This window comes from Rhipicephalus microplus, chromosome 4, assembly GCF_043290135.1.
Source record: "Rhipicephalus microplus isolate Deutch F79 chromosome 4, USDA_Rmic, whole genome shotgun sequence".
NCBI classification, from domain to species: Eukaryota; Metazoa; Arthropoda; class Arachnida; order Ixodida; family Ixodidae; genus Rhipicephalus; species Rhipicephalus microplus.
The window spans coordinates 8,946,564-8,971,168 of record NC_134703.1 but is presented as its reverse complement, the minus strand read 5'-3'; the positions used below and the strand labels follow the sequence as shown (position 1 = coordinate 8,971,168).

The following is a 24,605-nucleotide window of genomic DNA, read 5'->3' as shown; positions in this document are numbered from 1 at the left end:
GCCGTAGTCGCTACTGGCGACGCCGACTGACGCTGCCACCCTTAAACGACCCTATACACACTATAAAGTGGACGGAAGGATAACCGCCACCGATGCTCGTTGGTGGAGCACCGGACGTCTTATTCGAAGGTTGCACGTTCGGTTCCTGCCAGCGGCAGGTTTTCTTTTCATGCACTTTTTTTCTCTTCAAATGTGCATTACAATTGCTTATAATAACATTCCCTATACTTTCTTTGGTATCATTATCTCTTAGTTCGCATTCATAAGGTGATAGCCTGGATGACAGATGCTAGCAATCTTTGTATGTCTCCTCACAGCTATCGCATGTGTCGTTACAAAACATTAGATTTAATAACGAATTCGTAACATTATAAACTGCAGTAACATACACGTTCTATAAAGATCAATAAGTTCGTGATTTAATAATTTTGCAGATCCCACGTGCATTGGGAATATATGTTATGCGAAGCATGCGGTTGAAAGGGGACCGTAATGTCATTTGTTTATTCAGTGAAGCATTACGATGTGGTGCAAAAGATATGTGTAAATGCACACACATAAATACGTTCAACGGCCGCATATGTTTTGTGCAACCAGTTGTTTACAGTTGCGTAATTATGCCCACAACAGCATGGATCTTAGCAACACCAGAAGCGGTAAGCTGATATGGAGCGCTGGTGCCCGCGAGGATGGCAGCCCTGGACACTTGCTACATAAATCAACTTCGGCGGACGACACCTAACTACAATTGACGTTAACCCGACGTAACGGCTGTATCAAACGAGTACACGTGTAATGTTTATAAGATTGGGAAGGCAGTACTGGAACCACTATTGACGTTTCATGAAGATTAGCATCTATTTGAAAAGTAGTTCGGCATCTTGATTTAAATTATCATAGTAATCGTTATCTTGTACTACCGAAATGCAATGATAGCCAGTTGACACGCTGCTGCTAATGGACATGCATAGCTACGAAAAATTCGCATTTTGGACAGACATGCGAACCCAACAGTGTCTTTGTGATGCCACTTTGTACAAATGACTGTGCAGCTAAAAGCCTTTTATGACCAGCTGCAGTGCCAGCCGCGCTGATATAGAGAGTTCATGAAGTGTGCTTGCTCGTCCAATACCCCTTTAAACATTGTGTTGGGGGGGATTTGCTTTGTAACACTCAGTGCATCTGTCGTTGCGGGTTATGCATGTTCTACGCTATGTATATACGTATCCGCATTTATAATAATTACACTGTAAAAGAAAAAAAAAGATCTGGCATGGCTCTGGGGTAGAATACTTGATTGCCACGCAAAATGCTGCGGTTAGATTTCCGCCGGGACACTGACATTTATTTTTTGAATACGTTGGATCAGCTTTTTCTTAACGCGCACGCTCTAAAGTTATTCATGTCTCGTCTGACCGTTGCTGGGTAGATATAAACTTCCAGCCACCTGTGGCACATATCCGTGTAGCTGTAGCACATACACGCCCGCGGGTATTTTCCACTGTCTGGAGGAAGGAAAGAAGGGCAAATTTAAGATCTCGTTTTTTCTTGTTAGACACAATATCAATGATAACTGAAGGACAGTTATGCCAAGGAAAGCATGACAGATGTTATTAGAGGTAATTGGAATGACATTGTAAAGAAATAAAAGTGGGAGAAAAAATAACTTGCCATTGGCAGAGACCGAACCTGCTACCACTAAATTGGTAGAGCATCGGACGGGTTATTCAAAGGTCACAAGTTCGGTCCTTCCCCACGGCGAGTGATCCCTTCGTCCGCTTTCCCTTCTTCACAATTCCATTCCAATTACCTCCAATAAAAACGCCTATACATTTCTTTGGATAATTCTCCATCAGTTTTCATGTATATTGTGTCTGGCGGAAAGCGCTCGTTGACGTGCGCGACGGGATTGTGACATTATTTATGTCATGACCAGCGAGTCGTATTCGTCACACCATGTTACCCTCGCATACTAATTTTGGTTTAGGTTAAGTTAGGGGGATGATCACGATAGCACCCAGACGTAGGCGTCTGTCTGTCTGTCTGTCTGTCTGTCTGTCTGTTTTATAGATAGATAGATAGATAGATAGATAGATAGATAGATAGATAGATAGATAGATAGATAGATAGATAGATAGATAGATAGATAGATAGATAGATAGATAGATAGATAGATAGATAGATAGACGGACGCTAAAAGTGCCTGCCGTACGCAAGAAGAAATGCTTAGAATAAAAAAAAGAAAAAACTAATGGTCACTTCCTTCCAGCCGCTGTGATATAAGGACGGCTTGAGAGGGAATCTCGCTGGTGAATTGTATGAAAACTTACCATAGGCGTGGGCACATATGCTGGAAAATCGGTGCTGCTATTGAGGGGAGATAGATGTGTGGCTTCTAGATAGCTGTGCAAACGTATTACATACTAGATCATCTTACACAATCCACTGGATTCTTACGACGTCGGCAGTGTAAATTGCATCTTTATCACAAGAAGACGGGATATACGCCCCTTGTTGCAAATGTATTGCGTGTAATACCACACTATGCACACAAGCGCTTCTTTTGCCGTAAAAAGGTGTTTATTTCAGTCGTAGGAAGCAGCCTATTTAATTTTTCTGTACTAATATAAAAGAATGCAGCAAAATATTTTGTTAGTCCTTTAAAGTAGCGCATCTAAAACAAACAAGCCGCACATCGCTAATGAATCATTCATGCTAGTGGCCATTCCCGTACCTTCAACGACCACTTGAATCAATGGAAGATTGCAAGTTGGCAGTCATGTATGCGTTGGACGAAAATTATCAAAAACTCCCCTTCAAGAAATGCTCCTGACGCTAGCCGAAGTAAAAAGAAACACGGAATCGAAATTCTTCGTCTGTCGTGCATTTGTATGTTTTTACGCTAAAATGAAGCACCCGAAGAGATATGACAACATAGCGAAACCGAAAATTCAGATCATGCAACTTCTTGGCGCCGAGAAACATCAATTATATGTGACCCTCTAGAGACTGGGCAAGAATGTACTCGAGCAAGCCCTGAAAAGCAAATTTTTGTTTCCAATGTGGGCTCACGCGTCTAGGCCTCTGCTTGAAGGAGAAATAAGGATAAAGCGACAAAACAAGGGACCGCTGCTTGCTCACGCTGAGCGGCAATCTAAATTTGATCGGGGATTAAGAATGCATTATGCATGCCCCAGTCCCGCTTGCCTTCTAAGAGAAGGAACGCAAAAAAGAGCGAAGAAGTTGCCTGGTAGCAGAACGAGAAAAACTTTCAGTGCTGTGTCTTCGTAATTTTGTGGCGACCCACAGAAATAGTAAAGAAATATTTGCGATTTCAACACAGCTTCAAAGATACAAAACTGAACGACCAAAGAGCGAAAACTCCAGTTTAATCTGCATGCGGAAATGCCGCGCATAATCAGGATACAGGCGGAAAGACAGCACGTAGAGTAAATGGCGGGTAGAATTTCAGCCATTAGTTAGTAATCAGCAGGCTCAAATGTTGAAAAAAAAAACACTTGCGGTGAAGAAGAAAACGAAAGACGCATAAGCATTATTTTTTAATGTCATGAAGAAACCTGCTCGAATAAAATAAAGCACACAAAATAAATGCACAGGCAACACAAATAAAGGGAACACACGCGTAAGCGAACACATAGGAGAACGCAACCCACCTCCACAGCCACACACACTCGCAGGTTCGCATAACACGCGCAAGAAAACACATATCACACGCACGCCCAACAATACAGCCAGGACACGTTCACAACGCAAGCACACACAGCACTCGTAAACACGCCACGTACGCAACACGCATGGCTATTCATACTACTTCGTTTCAGGCAATAAACCACGCCAACACCTGTGGGTATACCATCGAACATTGCTCTGTATCTAGCACACAAAGTGACGGTGTTTTCGTTCCTTTTGTTTTGCTGTATAAACTGTGCTACCAAGTCACTCACACAGTTATCCTGACAGGCGTCTAACAGTGCTGTAACAGCACATGAAAGCAAGTGCACATGTTACATTGACAAACTTTCGTAACAGGCTGGATGTATCACAGTCGATGCTGAACTTATTCACAAGCTTCTTTTTTAGGAATCTCTCTGTACTTTAGCCACAAGTTATTACCACTGTACTACGGCCACAACTACTTGTCCACATTGTTTTCACGCAGACAAACACTGACCTGGTATTGTCCTGTCTCTGGATTCATGTCTAAAATGGAGTAGTCCAAGTCTCGGTCTCCTTTCTCGTTTACTCTCACTGCTCCCGTGATTCCTACAATATAACAAGCAACAAAACTAAACTGTGGTATGTATATCCTTATTGCATTTGCGCACCGTCTGAAAATTTTAATGTCTGAAAGTTTTCACTGGCTTCGCACGTGGCTCAAGTCTTGAGTAATGACACTGCTTCATTATGAGTTAAGGGAGTAGTTTCAGGTGAGTATCGTGAGTACGCATTTCTGATGTACAATATCTACATTTTCAATTCTTTCACAAAAAAACTTGCACGGAGTGTTCAGGGGTTCTCCCAATCAGTTCGGAGCAATCTCCTTCATTCTATCATGCAGGAGCTTGCTCGGAACTGATTGAGAGAATTCTTGAACCCTCCGTGCAATCTTTAATAAAATAATTGGAAATATAGATATCGTACATCAGAAACGCGGCTGCGCGCACATTGCAACAATGGCTAACGAGGTTCAATTGCCCGCTTTCTTCTTTATATTTAAGAATTTAGCATTGCGCTACCTTCAGGCATGCACACCCAATAGCCAGAATTCGTTGTTATTACCAATAATGCAACATACAGGCACTGCTGTGAGCGGATTATTTCACCATGAAAGGCATACACTGCATGGTGCAGCAGCTTCTCAGTGTGATAAACGACACAGCGTAAAAACCGATACCTTTATAAGTAGTAAGAACTTGTGCACAAGCGCCTGCTCTTAAACATAAGAACTTGTGCGTGTATGCCGGTTACTTCAGAAATAAATCATCAGTTGCAGTACAACAGTGGTGTTTGCGTCTTTTATCTGTTTTGTGCCCTTCTGTGCGCTGCTTCTTCAGACATCAGGGCTCACTAGCTAGCAAATATTAAACAATAAGTGTTTGAATTACAGACAACACATCGCAATCGCGTAAAGGCGAAGGGTCCTTGGATTTTGTTCTACTTATTTTACCTGTAGAGGTTAAAGGGAACACTAGCGGCGGTACACCGCAATTATTGCACGGCAGCGGCGACAGCGTGGTCACTTTCGGGAATTCAGTGGCGGTGCACAGATCTGATATGGAGTGTGCAATGGAGGGGGTTGATGTAATACTGCCACACGTGTCGCAGGCTGCCGACCCTTGACCTAATGAATTTAGGTGAACTTCATTACTTTTGTTAGAACGCGGCTGATAAACAAAACTTTTGTACTGCCTCATATCTAAGTTTTGGTGGAGTGCATGCACGTTATTTAGCATTTAAAGGAAAAAAGATAAATATTTAATACTAAGCTGGAGATGTTACACAGTGCTGGTTGAGTGTCAATGCTCGTCCTTGTGCACTTCAAACTGTTTTTACCTATTGATGAATAAATATATGCACATAACAGCGCATTCAATCAAACCGCATGCACATAGATCACACTGTTCACATTGACGCTCGTGGCCCGCAAGACAGTCAGCGGTGCTTCCGTGGCGAGCTACGCACATGTGCGGTTTTCTCATGTTGCCAAGGTATGTCAGTTTTAAGCGCGAGTCCCCTTTTAGATAGAAGAAAGCCTTCAGAAACTCTCTTTAATGCGTATTCTCTGCATTCACGCATGACATCTTTGAGGCCGCAGTAAGAGCTGCCTTTCGCACAGCTTGTATTTTACTTGTTCTTAAAAATACATTCTTTATCCAGGGCACAGAAATCATTTCGTTTACGTGGATTACTGTAATTACGTAAACTTACATTAAAAACAACGCAACCCAAGAAATACCTTTGTCTTTACTACATTTACTACAACAGCACCAGCAGAAACTATTAATCTCACAATACTAAAAGGGCAGTCAAAGGAGCACACTTTATAGATAACAACGCTTTCGAATGCAAATGAACTAGCGTGTACCTACCTTCAAATGTCCTGTTCCACATTTTCTGCGTAATGTAACTTCCATTTGTGATAGAAATGCCGTCCATTATGGTTTCATTGATGGCCAAGGCATACAGGATTACAGCTTCGTAGAATGCTGATACAAATGGGTTCACCTAGGCTCAATGAGAAAAAAAGAAAATGAAAAAACATCAGCGTTTATACAGTTAAAAAATTCTAAATGCCTTGCCGCAACGGCAAAGCAATGCATGCGATGGCAAGAAATTGGAATATCACACGAGAAGTGCTTTCAGCGCGTCGCTGAAAAAAACACACATGCATACAAGCACGAACTAAGAACTTTTACCTATGTTACGTCTTTAGCTGTGCTCTGCAGGTCTCGGCCACGCAGAACATGACACTACTATATATTCATTAAAACTGTGACGTGTGGAGTTAACCCTACACGTCTCGTGCAAAGCGGAGCCACCTTCCGTGTGCTCGGCGTTCTTTTAAGGACGAAGCACCAAGCGGCGATGAGGCTAGTGATGATGAAACACAAACGTGTCAAAGACCACACATTGAATAGGTGACGCAGTAATGCCGTTTCTCGTCACTACGCAACGCGCTGCAGATTCCGCGAACTCTGGCTGCCAACATTACATCGAAGAGATTGTTAAGCTGCAGACTCGTGACCCCAAGAGTGTCTGAAGAAGATCAGGTGAGGCATCTTCTTAAAGACATAGCCAAAATATGTATCGCTTTCTCATTGCCAAAGAAAACTTGACTTAAGTGTGCGCATAAATGCAACACTTCCGCACGTTCAAAGCCCCAAAGATGCATCGTATAGCACTCTTTCCGTCAACGACACTGCAGATTTTACCGCTCCGTTGCCACAAATCAGCCGTTTAAATGAGGATAACTCCTGAGGCAATGAGCCAGGACTACCGCCTATGTCATGACAGACATCCGTCGACGCGGTAAACGTGGACAATTACCTGTCAACTTTGCCGTTTATTTTAGGCGCCATGATGTTCTAGTACGTTCGTTGCTTGGGTGCTGACGTGAATGTCATTGAATAGCGGCTGCGGCGGTTTAGATGGACGCGATGTCCTTGTACGCACACTTGATCGAAATTTCACAGGCATCCCTCAATCACAACGTGGTTTTGCGATATCAGACTAAAGAAAAATCGGCAGATCCCGCGTAACGGGAAATCAACGTTATGCGAAGCATGCGAAGGGAAGGTGACCGTGTTAAATATTTTTATGGAGCGACAAGCCACGAAATAACGCTAAATATATGTACAAATGTTGGACGCACACACATATGTTGAAGAGTTGCAGATGTTTATATAACCAGTCGATTGCACTTGCGCAATGATGCCAACTGGAACATGCGTATTAGCAACACCAGAGGCTGATATGAAGCGCTGATGCTTGCGATGATGCTGGCCCTGAATACTGCTACATAAATAAACTTCTGCGCACGGCAAATAACTACAATTGACGTTAACCAGACATAAAGGCTGTATCAAATGACTGCATATGTAATTTTTATAAATTTTGATAGGCAGCACTGCAACCACAATTCACGTTTCAAGAAGATTAGCGTCTATATGAAAAGTAGTTTCGAAACCTGGTATAGCTCTGTGGTAAAATGCTTCATCGCCACGCAGAATGCTTGGGTTCCATTCCAGTTGGGCCCTAGCTCTAGCTACCAATATCGGGTATTTTTTAATGCTCCCGTGTTAAAATTGCCCGTGTGTGTTATCGTCGTTCCTGGCTAGATACTAAGTGCCAACCACCTGTGGCACATATCCGCATACCAGTGGCACATACCTCCCTATCGGTATGTGCCACTGTCTGGCGGGAAGTGTTTGACGACGTACTGGACGGGATTGTAACAATCTTCATGTCTTGACCAGCACGTCATATTCGTCAGGCCATCTTACCCTCCCATGCTAATTTTGGTTCACGCCAAGAGGGTGACCACGAGAGCACCCAAACGTAAGCGGCTAGATAGATAAATACGCTCAAAGTCACCGAAGTTAGCTAAAAAATGCTTCGCATTTAATATTTTTTTTTACTTTTCAAACCTAGTAGTCTAAATCCGCTGCAAGGGCCTTCGCTTCTGGTTCCGTGTGCAAGGAAGTTTTGAGAACTCTCGCTCACAAGGAACTCACCCACCACACTATTATTTGGTTCCCTGTTCACCTTGGCTTGAGGGTCAGAGGCTTTCCCAATGTCAACGAGCTAGCCCACTCCAAGGCGCGAAGCTTCACTTACCGCGCCGGGACTTGTGCTTCTCAGACAGACGAGTCAGCCCCCAGCCTTTATTTTAGAGACATTTTGACTACCTTCAACGAGATCACGAAGCATTATCAATAAGGCCGTAGGTCCTTTCCATTGCCGCACGAGAAGCTGTCTAGGCCACAGGCAATATCTCTTCGCATGCTTCAGACGGGAACATACCCTAGCCTCGAAACCTATAGCCACTACTTCGATATTTCAGAACTTTGTCCGGACTGCCAGAATCGCAGTGATTTTAACCACATGCTCTGGAGGTACCCCTTTTTACAAAGAAAAAATGAAGAATTTTCTGAGAATTCCTTTCATTTATAGCTCACGAGTCCGGTTCTCATACAACAACTCAAGGCTGTCCAGAAGGCCCACGATGCGGCGGTGAGGCTGGGCCTCCCCGTCCCAACGTGGGAGCGGCCCGCGGTGCTACCCCTATAAAACGGGGGTGGAATCCTTAAGGACCCCAATAAAAGTTTTTCGTTCATCCATCCATTTAAAACCTAGTAATATTGTATCTTGAACAACTAAACCAACGCTGCTACAGTTGACGTATGGGTGGTTAGGTACACTCAATGTTTCCTGGCAATATCATAAGTGCACGTCACGAGAGGCACAAACATCACTTAAAGGGGCAAAACATCACTTAAAGGGGCACTAAAGAGAAAGAATGAGTTATTTTACACTGGTAACCTGCGCTTCGAGAACTCTAATGTCATAAGCTCATTATTATCGGAGAAAACCAAGGTTCAAGTCTCTCTAATAAATTTCGCGTGAGATCTCTGAGCGTGACGTAACAAATTTCACAAAGTATTTTAGTGTTTTCGCGACATTGCCTAGATGAGTTTTCCTGAAACTTAGTATGTTAAGCCTACAGCACCCACAGATTCCGATGCATTTAATTTTATTGATTAGACGCTATGTCGGACCTAGTGGAAAATAAAATATATGACGGCACAGTGGTGATTAAGGTGGCGTTCCACCCGCAGTTTGTTTTCGCTTGTTTTCTCGCTTACCGGAAAGAGTTGTGTTACCGGAATTGTGAAACTGTACTTAACTGATACAGGAACAAGCGTTTCCCTCTTTAGTGTCCCTTTAATATCCCGTGGTGGCAGCACCGACATCTCAGCGTCTGTACATCAGTGATCGAACTTTTTAAAGGCTCAATCGCTTTTTTTTATTTAAGCTAGCGTAACCTTCAAAAAAAGCTCGACTACTTGTGTCGTGCGTTTAATCTTTACACAACAGTTTATAACAATCACGAAGCTGGCAAAACATTCCGGTGCTTGCACTCTGTCGTTTCTCTCTTTACGGAGAGGTACGGGAGTGAAGCCACTTTTCTGTTTGCTATAGTTTCTTTTGAAACGTAATTTACGTGTTTTCTTCCTTTTTTTGCGACAGATAGCTGCACATTTGCTGAGGAGATTATCATTGTATTCTTTTTTTTCTGTTTTTCGCACGGCTAGGGAAAACATTATGTGGTTCACGAACTTGACATTCCTGACACGGGCGTACTTGATGACAGGTTCGATCACGACGTAGTCTGAGATGCTTTTGTCTGGCACCTTTCAATCACTGTTTCGCTAACCTTCGATTCAAAATCAATGCGTATTGGCCCTGATAGTGATAAAGTGTCCTTACGACACCGAGATGATGGCACGGTGTGAAAGCAAGCTTGACTGCGTTGACGGCGTGCACCAGTTTGAGCCACACCCCCGATTCAACGGCGCCAAGATGGAGGTGGCAGCGACGTGTCGGTAAAAAAGTAATGATATATATATATATATATATATATATATATATATATATATCTTTCTTAGCGTTCTCAAACTTATCCAGTTTTACTTTGACGTCACGCAAAAAGATAACGAGGAACACCTGAGTTGTACACTAGAAAAAATTAGCTTGTTATGCAACCACAATAGGGAGTTCTAGAATATTGCAACGGAAAGCTTGCGCGCGTTTCTGTCGCCCGCTAGCTTCGGTCACCTTACGTGAATCCGAAAGAGGTTGGCGTATGACATATGCGCTGTGGCCACAAACGCAAAGCTTTGCGTACATTATTTTAAAAATCTCTAGTATCCTGTTCATATCCAAAAATAATGCTTCACACAAGAAACTCTGAAAACAGCATGCTCTTCCAATATCCCACCGATGCGGTGACGCAGCAACTAAAAACAAACAAGCAAACTAATAAATAAAACACGATTCTCTTGATACGCCGCGGGTGCGTCTATCACAGCCAGACATTCCACGCGGAACGCTGCGAGCTGTCTGACATGGTGCGTCTAGAAAAACTGTCAATTCATTGCAAGTCGTGGCCGCCGCCGACAGAATTTCTTACACTTCCCTAGAGAAAAAACTGGCACGGCGGGCTGTTGGACGCATTGGAATGCTGGGATATCGGAGCTTCAAACTCAACCCAGATTTGCAAGGTTAACGCAGAGCCCGGACACCTGGAAGACACGTGTGGTTTCCGCGCGTTCCTTTCGACAAAACTATTGATTTTTTACCGAAGGAACACGCAGTAAGCTATTTATTCTTTATAATTGCACAGAAACAAGTTTTATTTAACAACGGAAATTTCTGCTTTGATGTATACTTTACTAATCGTAAAAAGTAACGAATGGTTACTAAACTTCGAAGCCAGACGACAAAACCAGCGTTCATTCTGCCGTTCATCGTCTGTATTTCCTTTCGCCGTTTAGTTATGCCATGGAGGTCCGTGAGCTTTTATTTTAAAATATATTATGGGTGAATTTGATCCACCTAAGAGTATTGTTTTGGGATAGCTTAATTCACGCAGTCGCATCCGCTTTTGAGCTGAAGCTTCAATCAACACCAGCCAGCACAAGCCTCCCCGGACACACATATCGTCATTCCCAGTGCGCTAACAGTGCCCGTTAAGAAATTCGCATAAACGGAGGCGCCATCTTTCCTTCTAGGTAGTATTGTGAGAAACTCTATGCCATCGAGATAATGACTATAGTAAGGAGGTTTAAAAAGAATTTTAAACTTCCTTGGATTATACAAGGCGCTATCTCTTCTGCGTACTAAGATTAAGCGGAATTCGCAGAACTGGTGCCGCTTTTTTTTATTGTCTTTTTTTGTTCCAAGTCAATGCATATGTTATGGCGGGCTTTCGATACGCCACGTGGTGTCGTTTACGCGAAATAAACTTTTGCGTCGCGTCGCCATCAATGGGCAAGTGCTTCTGGGCAGAATTCGTTTCCGCCGCTTTTTTGGGGGGAGCGCGCTGACGCTCCACCCGTCGAAGCGGATAGCACGTGTTTCAATGTGGTTGCGTGAGGATTTCTGCGTGTCCGCATGCTTTTTCGTGTGCTTTATCCTGGTTATCTTGTGTGCGATCGTGCACGGGGGGCAGTTTGCCGCCCATGCACGATCATGTGATCCTGTAATGATGTGATTCCTGTGATCGAGTATGATTCGTCGGTGCGCGCGTGTGTGGCAGGCGGTTTTGAATGAATGGACGCCCTTCACGTCGGCTCCGTTCTCATCGAATGATTTCGCTGCGAATACAGCCAGGCACCGCTCGTATTTATACACCATTTATACACCATTTGATTCTTCTCGTCACCGAGAATCTGAAGAGACCATATTCTAAGGTGGGTGATCATTTTTCGATATTTTAAGACCAAAAACCAGCTCCCGCCAAGAAGCGTCTACTATTCCTACAACCGGCGATCCGCGTCGACTGGGACGGTCTCACGATAGCCAGGCCTCGGCGTTCGCGCCATACAGGCCGTAATCATCAATAATGAAGGTATCTCAGCAGAATGAAGACGTCACCCAACGGGAAGATGAAATAGGTAACGGATGGACAGAAGTTCGAAAGAGAGAACTTGCTAACGAAGGTAGCCAGCAACGCCGTGACAGCCTTAGCCCTACTAGAACGCCCAGAACACGCGGTGCAAATGTGATATCCCGGATAACCAGAGCCAGCAAAATGCCAAGAGTGCCGGCAGGCGACTACAAGATAGTTATTAGGACAAGAGGAGGACGGCAGCTATCCAAGCTCAGCTTAACGGAACTAGACAAAGCTAGCAGCCGGTATCCCTTATGAAGAAAGAGAGACGGACACGATTTGTCCGAATAACTTACAGAGAATCTTGGCTGTCAGCACCCCAAACCAAGACCATGCAGACAAATACCAAGGTATTGAGCACATCAAAGCCAATGGCAAGTTGTATGAGGTGGGAGCATGCGAGACGGCCCCGGAACTCACTGCCAAAGGTATAATCAAGCGAGTTCCCTTGACCGAAACCCCTCGGGACATCACCGTAGCAATTATTACGGCCCGAAATCCTACGGATATCGTAGCCAAACGTCTTGGCAACACCATGACAGTGATAGTTCTTTTTGGCGGCAGCAGAGTCCCGACGCACGTCATGTACAGAGGAGTGCTCACACGCTGTTCGCTATACATGAAGCAAGTGGACTTTTGCAAACAGAGCAGCAGACTTGGGCACAGGAGCGACGCGTGTTGGAGGCCAAACGACAAGCTATGTGCGGGTTGTGGAACGCCAGATCCGAGCAAGGACCACCACTGTCAGCCACGATGTAAGCTGTGTGGCAAGGATCATCCCATAGCCGACAAACTCTGCAAGGCCAAGTTCAAGACACCCTACATCGTAAAACAACGCCAGTGATTCCGACAACTGCAAGAGATGCACGAGGAGAACTACCCCCCTACTACGAAGCCAACCGAACGCGGGATGTCCGAATTCCGGACGAGGGCAACGCCTAGGTCCAGATCAAGATCCTGGTCTTGCAGTACACCACGCGGCCACGCCTCCCAGTCTCCGGGATCGAGAAGGCGCAGTCCATCCCGTTCCAGATCCCGGTCTAAACCAAGGGAACCCGGCATTCACGGTGAGCTGGTGAAACGTGGTTAAAGGAACGCGCCCTGAGCCTTCGGGGGAGACTGCATAATGTCAGTGATACAGCTGAACTGAAAAAAGAAAACGCTGAGCTTGGAGAATTGATATCACAGCTCACTCGGGAAATTCAAAGTCTTAAAAACTACACAGAGAGAACTTCTAGTCAAATGCGTCCCACGGCCGAAAAGCGCCTCGAAGGAATGCCAGATAACCAAATGGACGAGGACAGTACCCCACCACCTTTTAAAAGAAAAGCTCAGGCGTATAATGACAAAACTACGGCGCAAACCTCTACTCTTGATCAAGCATTGTCTGAAATACAGAAAGCAGTTAAGGAACAGGCAGAGGCAACCAACAACCTCTCGCTTGCAATATCCATGATCATGAATAGACTAGATAAACTCGAAGCTAACGTAGCCAATCTCAACCTTAGGACACCTCCGGCACTTCCAGCTACCAACCTTCCGATGAGCACTGAAGGCAATTCACACTTATCTCAGGGCACCACATCAGCGGCTATATCCACCATTTCATGAGGCCTGCCTCCTTTCACCCCCTCCCTCTTCGATAGCCAACTCAAAATAGAAAAGCCCAGAAAAAGAGACTTGATTACTTGGCAGTGGAATTGCAGGAGCTATGAGGGGAAGAGAGCAGTTCTGCTACAACACCTTAGGGACAGAACCAAACCGGATGTTGTAAGTTTGCAAAAAACCCATGGTTTAGCTAAGCTACCGGGATATCAGGCGATCGGCCCCACAACAGGGGATATTAGAACACTAATCACTCTTGTAAGGAAGGGACTCGTAGCAATCTGCCACGACACCCGCATCACAGAAATTGAGCATGTACTCGAACAACTTGCCCCTACAAGAAAAAAATCTCCGAGCAAATTTATTCTGAATTTGTACAGAATTTCACACACATACGACAACGCTTCCTTATTCTCTTTAAGAAAGCCGTACAAATATCGGGACCCAATTCACTCGTCATCGGTGAAGAGTTTAACGCTCCGCACAGCGCTTGGGAATACGGACACACAAGAGCCAAAGGAAAAACACTATGGCAGAATATTCAAGAAACAGGCTTAACTCTCATCAATACCCCGACTCCCCTACGCGTAGGGGAACTGGGCTCGCGAAGGACACCACTCCAGACTTAACGTTAGTTCGTGACGCGGGGACCGCTAAATGAAAAAACACATTCGATGGTTGGATATTAGACATCAAGATAGAAACCATGGCTGCCACAGAAATTCAGAGACACATGAGATGGACCGACTGGGATATATTTCTCAAAGTCAGAAACGCGAAAAAACAAGACCCTATCAGCAATATTGAAGATTGGATCAAAGATGTCAATAGCAATGTCAGCGAGGCAACGCGAACTATCACTTCAAATCCACCCCTAGAGCATATTTATAGCCGTCCCGCACATGTGGGAGGCCAAATAATCACTGCAGAATAGATGTCGGGAAAAGAGTCACAACACACCCCTGCGCAAGCACATAGCCAAGCTGAACAAAGAGATCGAAGAACATTGTAAGCAACTTAGCAAACAGTAATGGGACCAAGTTTGTAATAATCTCGACGGCCAAATGAATGCTGGCCAAACATGGCGCGTGCTCTAACACCTGCTAGACCCAGATAACACCAAATCAGCACACAAGACAAACTAGCGCAAACTGGTGCGCCGGTATAACGCCAGTGAGGAGGACTTTATCGCTGACACTAGCAACGCGTGCATTCCCGCCATGCCCGTCATAGAGCACACACCGTATACCGGAGGCCCGAACGAGTTCCTAGATGAGGAGTTTACCGTGGCTGAAATCAGGGCTGCGCTACATAAGCTAAACACCAAATCTGCACCAGGACCAGACGGGATCACCAACAGAATACTACGAAACCTTGACAATCAAGCCATAGAGAACATCATAAAATATATTAACGAGTGCTGGACCGAGGGCACTATTCCGAAACAGTGGGCAAAATCTAAAATAATCCTCATCCCCAAGCCCGGGAAACCCCCCGATCTATCGAACTTACGCCCCATATCACTAACGTCCTGTGCTAAGAAGCTGATGGAACATGGTTTTCAGGACAGAGTCAACACCTATCTTGAGGAAAACGAAATTTACCCACATCCTATGCTGGGGTCCCGCACACGGCCCTCCACGCAAGACGCCATGCTGCAAATTAAGCAGCAGGTGCTAGACAACAAAACAAGGTCTACCCGTGTGATCTTAGGATTAGGCTTAACAAAACCCTCAAACAAAGCGTCGCATACGGCAATATTACATCAGATCTGCCAATTAAGCGTACGATTAAGAGCGTATAACTATGTCAAGGACTTCTTAACAGACAGAACAGCATCCATTGTAATGGGAGAACTGAGATCTGAGGAAAGGTTTATGGGCAGTGCTGGTACCCCGCAGGGTTCCGTCATATCGCCAATCTCATAATAATAGGACTCCTGACGTGGCTTAACTCAATATACGGAATACATCATTCAATATATGCAGATGCTATCATCATCTGGGCGTGTGAAGGTAGTGACGGAGAGATAGAGCAGAGGCTACAGGAGGCCGTAACCACTATTGAGGAGTATCTTGAAGGTACTGGCCTCGAGTGCTCGCCAGATAAATTCGAACTCCTCCTCCATCGCCCCACGCTTAAAGGCAGACCACCCAAGGGATACAACCTGGACCGTGCTTACGAATAGATCCAAATTCACACCAAAACGGCAGGACTATTCATATAGCGCAACAAATCAGAGTCCTTGAACTCATCATCGAGTCTAAGGGTACAAACAGCGAAACCATCAAGAGGTTAGTAACCAAAGTCACCAACGCAATACGGCTAATCAAGAGAGTCACCAACAAACACCAGAGAATGAAAGAGGCTAGCGTCATCAGGCTTATTTATTCATTCTCCATAAGTCATAATATATACGTAGCGGCACATATATACTGGTATACAGCCGAAAAACTCAAGATCAATGCACACATAAGAAAGGCGTACAAATAAGCTTTAGGCCTCTCAGATAGCACCAGCACCGAAAAACTGTTTCAACTGGGCTTACACAACACTTTAGAGGAGCTGATAAAAGCGCAACAGATTGTCCAGTTGGAGAAACTAGCCAGCACGCACACAGGCCGGAGTATCCTTGACAAGTTAGGGATAAACTACCATAGCCAACAAGGAACTAAAGTGGCGGTTCCAAAGGTAATCAGGAAAAAGATCCAGGTCCCCAATCTGTCCAAAAACATGCGCACCGAGCTTAATCAGGGCAGAAGAGAAAGTCGCGCAAGAACTCTACTTAGGGCCTACGGCAGAGACAAGGAGGCATTGTTCGTAGACGCAGCGGAAGTACCTTAGTTACATATCCTACGTTGCGGCAGTAATAAACACCGCCCACATATGCGCAAGCGCGTGCTCCATACGCTCTGATAATTCAGAAATTGCGGAAGAGGTGGCTATAGCACAGGCCATAAATTACCCAAAGTGTAGATAGGTCATCAGCGACTCGCAGTCGGCAATCCGTAACTATGCACGAGGAAGAATATCTCCCGAGGCAACATACTCCTCCGCAAGTCAAAGCTCATATCATTTGAGAAATTCGAAGAAAGGTATATTATATGGTTCCCAGCCCACACCCCGTGTGCGTCCCCCATTCCCAACCTCAACGAGGAAGCTCGCCGCATAGCGCGAGGTCTCACTTTCCGCACTCGCAATGGTGCTTCACATGAGGTACCGGGAGGAGAAGAGAGGTGGGAGAAGGACAGAATGTTTAGGTTCTGCGACATTATCCAATTCTACCAAAGCTCGAGGCACAGATTTCCACAACCTAGCTCCACATTAGATAGATCTGAGGAGGTTGATTGGAGGCGACTTCAAAGTAGAACATTTCCCAACCCGAAGCACCTAAATCGCATCTACCCCGAGCTATACCCAGATGACTCGAGTAAGCTATGTAGCATGAGACACACCACCCTAAAGCAAATTTTATGGGAATGCGCCCAGATATAGAGGACGCCAATGCAGTCTCCCCAGAACAGCTTGGGGCGCGGTGGAGAGCCGCGCTGATCAGCTCAGATGGGGCGGATCAACTATGGGCCATCTCCAGCGAGCACGGGAGGCGGCTGAGAGACAGGGTCTCTCCACCGCCCTTGGCACGGCTTAGGCCCACGTCTCAATCCGCTGGTTAAATAAAGTTTGTTCACTCACTCATATATGTAAATGCAAGAAAAAAATGGCAGCATATCCACGGAGTGAATGATGGATAGTGGGCGAAGCATCCGTCCGTCCATTTGTTTTTGCTTCCGTCCGTCCATGCGTGCGTCTGTGTGGCCGCCCATGCGTCCATCCACCCGTCCGTGTGTGCGTCTGTTCGTGCGTCCGCACGTTCATCTACGCGTGCGTCCCTGCTTTCGTCCATGCATCCGCTCCTGCGTCCATTCATGCCTCCATCCGTCCGTGCAGCCATCCGTGCGCCCATCCATACATCTGTCTGTGTGTCCGTTCTTCCACCTATTCAACACTCTAAGTACCACCATCTCGCATCTTTTCATCATATATTCCTCATATAGAAGCACCGCCATCCAGCGGACATTCCAAGGACTGAACGAGAGGAGGTACACGCACACTTTTTTACGGCTTGCGCTTCGTGTCTACTTCTCACCTTAAACCACCTAGAGTTCATGGTATATACTAGTTCACTGTATTCATGGCACTGCGGCCCAACGCTCGCCAAACTTTTCTAAAATCTAGGAGGTTTTTCCCAGCGAGTACAACGTAGCAACCCTTTCTTGTCTTCTGTTTGTTGTTTAACAATAAAAAATTCACAGCGTACGCATTAACTAAAAGGCGAATTCGCCTGTCTCGCATTCCCTCTTAGCAGCCATTGGCATGTACATTGAGCACTATCTTTTATTGTTCAACAACGCAAAGAAGAAATCTCTCATCGGCATCACGTTGGAAGTCAAAATGTAATAATGGTTACACACTACGACTACTACTACGACATCGAGAGACGAACGGGTGCCGCTATAAGAAGCTTCGCCCCTAAAAAATAACTCAGTAAAAGACAGGAAGAGAGGAAAGGATCGGACAGGACCAGTGACGAGGAATGCGAAAACAATGCAGACAGGTAAAACTCTTGCTTGGCAGGACGGGTTGGGGAGCTATCGACGCCATCTTCTGCCGCCGACAAGAGCGCTCGCTGAGTGGTGCCCCGTCCTCGGACTCCTGTGACCGCGTTCATCTTTCCTTCTTCTCCTTGCTTCTGGCTGTCGCTGTCCCTGCGCCACGCTCTCTTCTTCCCCCCTCGCTATCTCTATACTTTAATTCCCATCCTTTCAATCCCTCCTTACCCACATCCTTCGTGAGCTACTGTTGAGGTGTCGCACTCTGATGCAGACAGTTACGCGGCCTTCTTTTCTCTTCCTTTATGTTTAAGAATCACATAAAATCAACTTTATCATGTAAAGGTGGATAATAAAGAAAAAAACACATTTGGCAGCACGGTTGAACGTCGTTCGACGGAGGGCACATGATAGTGAAAGAGACAAAAGAGAGGTCACCTTCTCGATACACTAGCCGTATTTTCCGTGTTCATCATGGGAGGGAATAGTGCGACGTTGCTGCTTTTTTTTTCGCTTTTCAGTCCTGAAGGGAGAAAAAACACCTCTAATCTTCTTCCTATCCACTGTTCCCCAACTACAGGCACTGCGACGTGCTTCCTACAGGGCTGCAGAAATTAGGCGCCTTCTTCTTCTAACTACCACCACCACCACCACCACCACCACCACCACCACCACCACCAATTCTGCTGCAATGGCCATGAATGCAGTCTTTATTATTTTAGAGGGCGACGTGGAGACAGAAGTTCTGTTTCCCTACCAAACAGGTAAAACTGTGAAAATGTTCTCCTTCATGAGCCCTGTTTCAAATAAAACGTTTCTCTCTCTCTCTGATGAACAGTGCTCGAATACGAGAATAGTTTTGACTGGACAATGCAAGAACACTTGCCTGTGAACGGAACGAAGGAAAAAAAGAATTCCTAGAATCCTGGCACACACGTCATGACGCCTGCCTTGCATCACCCTTTAGGGGCGAAGCTCCTTATGGCGTGGCTTGTGCGTCCCTCGTACTACGTAACCACCCGTGGCACATACCCGAAATAGCGGTCCTAACGATTTTGACCTCCAAGGTGGTTCCGGTGAGAGATTTCTTCTGTGCGTGTTGAACAATAAAAGATAGTGCTCAATGCACATGTTAATGGCTGCTAAGGGGGAATGAGAGACAGGAGCATTCGGCGTTTAGGTAACGCGCACGCTGTGATCCCCATTAGCAGCTATTGGCATGTACATTGAGCACGATCTGACAAGAAAGGGTTGCTACGTTATACTCGCTGGGTGTAACCTCCTTGGTTTTAGAAAGGTTTAGCGAGCGTTGGGCCACATAACCATGAATACAGTGAACTAGTATATACCATGAACTCGAGGTGGTTAAAGGTGGGAAGTAAACCCGAAGCGCAAGCCGTAAGAAAGTGTGCATGTGCCACCTCCCGTTTAGTCCTTGAAATGTCCGCTGGATGGCGGTGCTTCTATATGGAGAATATATGATGAAAAGGTGCGAGATGGTGGTACTTGGAGTGCTGAATAGATGGACGAACGGACACACAGACAGATGCATGGATGGACGCATGAACGGACGCAGGCGCGGATGCATGGACGAACGCAGGGACGGACGCCCGAACAGACGCACGCACGGACGGGTGGATGGACGCATGGACGGTTAGACAGACGTACGCAGGAACGGACGGAAGCAAGAACGAATGGACGGACGAATGCTTCGCCCCACTCCCCATCATTCACTCCGTGGATATGCTGCCATTTTTTTACCTCCGGAACACGGTGTTTTTACGGACGTGTATGTTGGGTAAACTGGTCAACCTTCGCTTATTCTGCCAGTATATGAAGAAAATGCGATTGGCACACGTGGTCTGATGTTAGTACCTTTATTGCTAATTAATAGTTTTACGTTGTAGTGAACTCCTCTTTATTTTGTGATTGAGGCGTTTCGTTTTGAAGCAACACATGCTCATGCAGTAACTGTACTTTGAAAAATGTTCACTATGCCAAGTAGCAATACAGAGTGGGCAGTACAAATAAAGAAGAAACTGTGCCAACTTCTCTCGAAGGTTATTTTACAGAGGAATATGAAGGTACGTTTTTCTTAAAGACAGGCCAAAAACATACAAACTGAAAGGGTCTAATTTTCTTGAAGGATGATGATGAGTACCAACTAATATGCGCGTGTAATATCAGCGACAATATCTGAGAAAATTAAAAAATTGTAGAGAGACATTCCCGATGTTGTCTTCAAGAATACCAAAATTCGCTCATTTTAGTGAAAAGAATTAGTTCAAATGCTTCAACAAGAGTATGGCTATTGATTTAGAAATATATGGGAAGCTTTCCTCCGTTTTGACGTTTGTTCGCGTTACGGAAGTGTGTTTTTACGGAAGTGTGTTTTTACGGAAGTGTGTGTGTGTGTGTGTGTGTGTGTGTGTGTGTGTGTGTGTGTGTGTGCGTGTGGGGGGGGGGGGGGAGTCGGTTCCCGGTCGAGGCCTGTACTCGCAGACTTTACAGGATTTAACTAGTACCCATGGCTTCAGTGTCCTCAGGTTTTGTGCCTGTCGCATGACTTCCATTTCTTATGTATATTTCCTGTTTTGCTAAGTTGTGCAGGAAGAAGTCAGCTGAACCCTTGCGTCGTCAATGAAGCTGATGAATGGTCCTTCGGGGATGCTGAACAGTTGTTCTCAATGGCCCCACTTTCTTCGTTTGTCATGCATCGATTTGCAGTATACTGGTCTTCATTTTAAAGCATTGCACTTCAAACTTGAGTGCTGTCAATTTCATGTGATCTGTTTTTTTTTAATTTTATTTTTCGTGGCTTTTTGCGTGTTCTTTTCTCCTTGTCTTATTTTTCAAAATGCTGGTTAATCAACCAGAAATGGCAGCTTAGTTTGAATAAATCACAGAATTAGGCGTCAAGTGAAGTTCTTCAATGTCATCTTCTAGAGCTCTGTGGAAAAAAGAGACAGTAACTCTACAATGCTTGCATCAAAATTAAAAATTTCTTCATCTAACCGACGCGTGACATAGCATAGAATAAATAAAGAGGGGAGCAAACACTTTTTTATTTATTTTATTTACAATACTGCTAGCCCTTGCGGGCTGTAGCAGGGGTGGGAGGTGAACAGGTGAACAATACACAAACAATGTTAGGCAAAAAACAAGTCCAGCCGTCGTTGAAAATCCTGTGAGGATCTACATCCTGTAAGTACCTCGGGAGGAAGCGCATTCCAGTCAACAATAGATCGCACCAGAAACGAAAACTTAAATACATCCACCCGCGGTACATAAGCTTGGACAGAAAATGAGTGATTGGTACGAGCCGACACTCGTCCTGGGGGGCGCAGGTATACACTGGGATCCAGCTTGTAGTTCTTATGATACAGGTCATAAATAAATTTTAAGCGAGCTATTTTTCTACGTGTAGCTAACGATTGAAGGTCAGCTCTAGCAAGCAAAAGTGATACAGACTGTGTTCTCATGTAATTTGAATAAATAAACCTCGCGGCCAATCTTTGTACTCGTTCAAGTTTGTTAATTTCAGTTTTAGTATGCGGATCCCAGATGATAGCTGCGTACTCCAGCGTTGGTCTAACAATAGTCTTATACGCCAACAATTTAACAGAGGGCGTTGCATTACGGAGTTTCCTTCTCAGAAAACCCAGCTTTCGCTTCGCCAGTCCTGTAATGTTGTCAATATGCTTGTCCCACTTTAAACTGCTGGATATAGTAACACCTAAGTATTTAAACTCATTAGAACTCTTAATTTCTCTATTGTTTATTGTGTATTTATAGTTAAGGGGGGATTTTTTATTTGAAATTGTCATGCAAACAGTTTTATCAAAATTAATTTTCGTGTCCCATTTTTCACACCAGTTGTCAATACATCGAAGAGCATCATTGAGGAGCATTTGATCAGAAACACTTTTCACATGACAAAACAAGAGACAATCATCTGCATATAACCTTACATCAACAAAAGGGGGCACAACCGTTGCAATATCATTCACATAAATTAAAAAGAGTAGAGGTCCCAACACGGAGCCTTGTGGCACACCTGAGGATACGCGTAAAAGAGAAGAACATGCGCCACTTATTTCAACAAACTGCAACCTATTGAGCAAGTACGCTTCAACCCATCTTACAATTGCGGGATCAATACCAAGTATTAACATTTTTTGAATAAGTTTCTGGTGACATACTCTATCAAAGGCCTTAGAGAAATCAATTGCTATGACATCGACTTGTTCTTTTGAGTTTATCGCTGTAGCGAAAGCATGAACAGATTCAAAAAGCTGAGTAACGGTTGAAAGGCCTTTTCTAAAACCGTGTTGCTTATTATAAAACAGATTATTGTTTTCTATATAATGAAATATATATTTTGAATTTATATGTTCTATTACTTTGCACGCCGTGCATGTGATAGAAATTGGACGGTAATTACAAACATTAAGGCGGTCACCAGCTTTGAAAATGGGCCCAACTCTTGCTAATAACCAATCAATCGGAACAGCGGCAGTACACAAAGATAAATTAAAAATTTTAACTAAGAAACTAGAAACCCAATCAGAGTAGCGCCTCAAAAATTCGTTGGGAATCATATCCGGACCAGGTGATTTTTTATGATCCAATTCAAGCAGTAATGCCATTACGCCCTCTTTAGATACGGTAAGAAGATTGGAACTAGTATCATCGAACGTACAGCCTTTTTTGAATGATCAATACTTGGAGAAAAAACAGTACTGAAGTAATGATCGAGTGCTTCGGCAATCTGAATCGGTTCGCTATAGGAGGTCCCGTCTATAGAAAGCCCAGTTATTTCAGACTGCGAACTAGACAGGTACCGCCAAAATTTCTGGGGAGAGTTGGATATGTATTCAGACAATATATTAGTTAGAAAATTACTTTTAGATTGCTTGACTTCTCTTCGTACCTGAGCACTAATGTGAGCAATAACAGACGAGTTTCTTGGTATTTTCTGACGGGCGCGACATAGTCGTCGTTTTAGGTGAATGATACTTCTGGTAATCCATGGGTTAGCTTTTGCAGTTCTCTTTTTTCTTTGGGGAACAAAACGTGACAAACAGTCGTTTACTACCTTCTTAAAGTATTCCTAGAGGTCATTTACATCATCTGTAGGCGGGATAGCGTCAAAAGCCATTTCTAAGTAATCGAGAATTGAGGTATCATCTGCGGCCTGAAAATTGCACACCTTTACTCTGGTTATTTTTTCTAATTTTTTATTTGGTTTAAGAGTTGCTGCGACCACCTTATGATTCGAGATTGCATCCTCGATACTTATTTCATAATCAAACACTTCCTGTGACAAAAATAGTAAGTCCAACAATGTTTCGGTTTGTCCTTGAACTCGAGTGGGCTTGTCAACTACCTGAACCAAATCGTACTTGATCATGATGTCAAGCAGATTTTCTGCAAGAGGCCTGTTAAGCGGCCCAGCAACTTGTGCATTCCAGTCAACACCTTAAAATATATACTTAAAACACTTAAAATATATACTGAAACATCTTACTGAAATTCAATCTGATCGAAGTAAAGGCATTCGTAAGATACTCAGGAGGTACCCCGCAAAAGTTCCTGATAGCTGGAGTGAAAAGCCCGCGAAAGATGCTCCGAAGGTACCACGTAATCAATCCGGCCAACCGGAGCAAATGCAGGCAAAGAATGCTCCGGTGGCGCCACGCAATTGCTCCGGTCAGCCAAAGTAAACACTTTGCTCCGGAGGTCTGGAGCAAAAATTACTCCAATTATAGGGGTAACTAGAGGACAAGCGTTTTGCGTCGACACCGGAAAAAACTTTTACAGTGTATGTGACTGGTGCGAACATAATAATGATATGTGTGTAATGTAAAACCATGACTTTAAGCTTTCCTCATGATGCGCTCGCAGTCCTTTCGCTAGCTTCACATACACCAAGTTTGGTATTACGTGACGGGAGTGAAAGAGGATGGTACATGACTACTGCAAACATGATAATCACTGCATGCGTGTCATGTAAAAAATATTGAAGTGAAACAAGTGCTGAACTTACAAAATGGGGTTGTAAGTTCAGCGCTTCTTCCGTCTCTGTCCAGCATTACGCACTGTTTTTTCGCTTCGTTGATCATGTACCAACCGGCCCATTTTAGTATGTAAGAACATGATTACAGCCCACGGTCATGATTCGTTCGCGGTCA

General features: G+C 44.6%; 1 protein-coding gene across 1 annotated transcript in view; it reads right to left on the bottom strand.

Annotated features, from left to right (window-relative positions):
- Window positions 1-24,605, bottom strand: part of LOC119171523 (atrial natriuretic peptide receptor 1) — a 770,478-nt gene that overhangs the window by 568,428 nt on the left and 177,445 nt on the right. The window contains exons 4-5 of the mRNA XM_075892139.1: window positions 6,111-6,246; window positions 4,193-4,284 (exon numbers count right to left, since the gene is read on the bottom strand). Of these exons, the coding sequence (XP_075748254.1) occupies window positions 4,193-4,284; window positions 6,111-6,246 (228 nt within the window). The remainder of the gene's footprint in view (window positions 1-4,192; window positions 4,285-6,110; window positions 6,247-24,605) is intronic.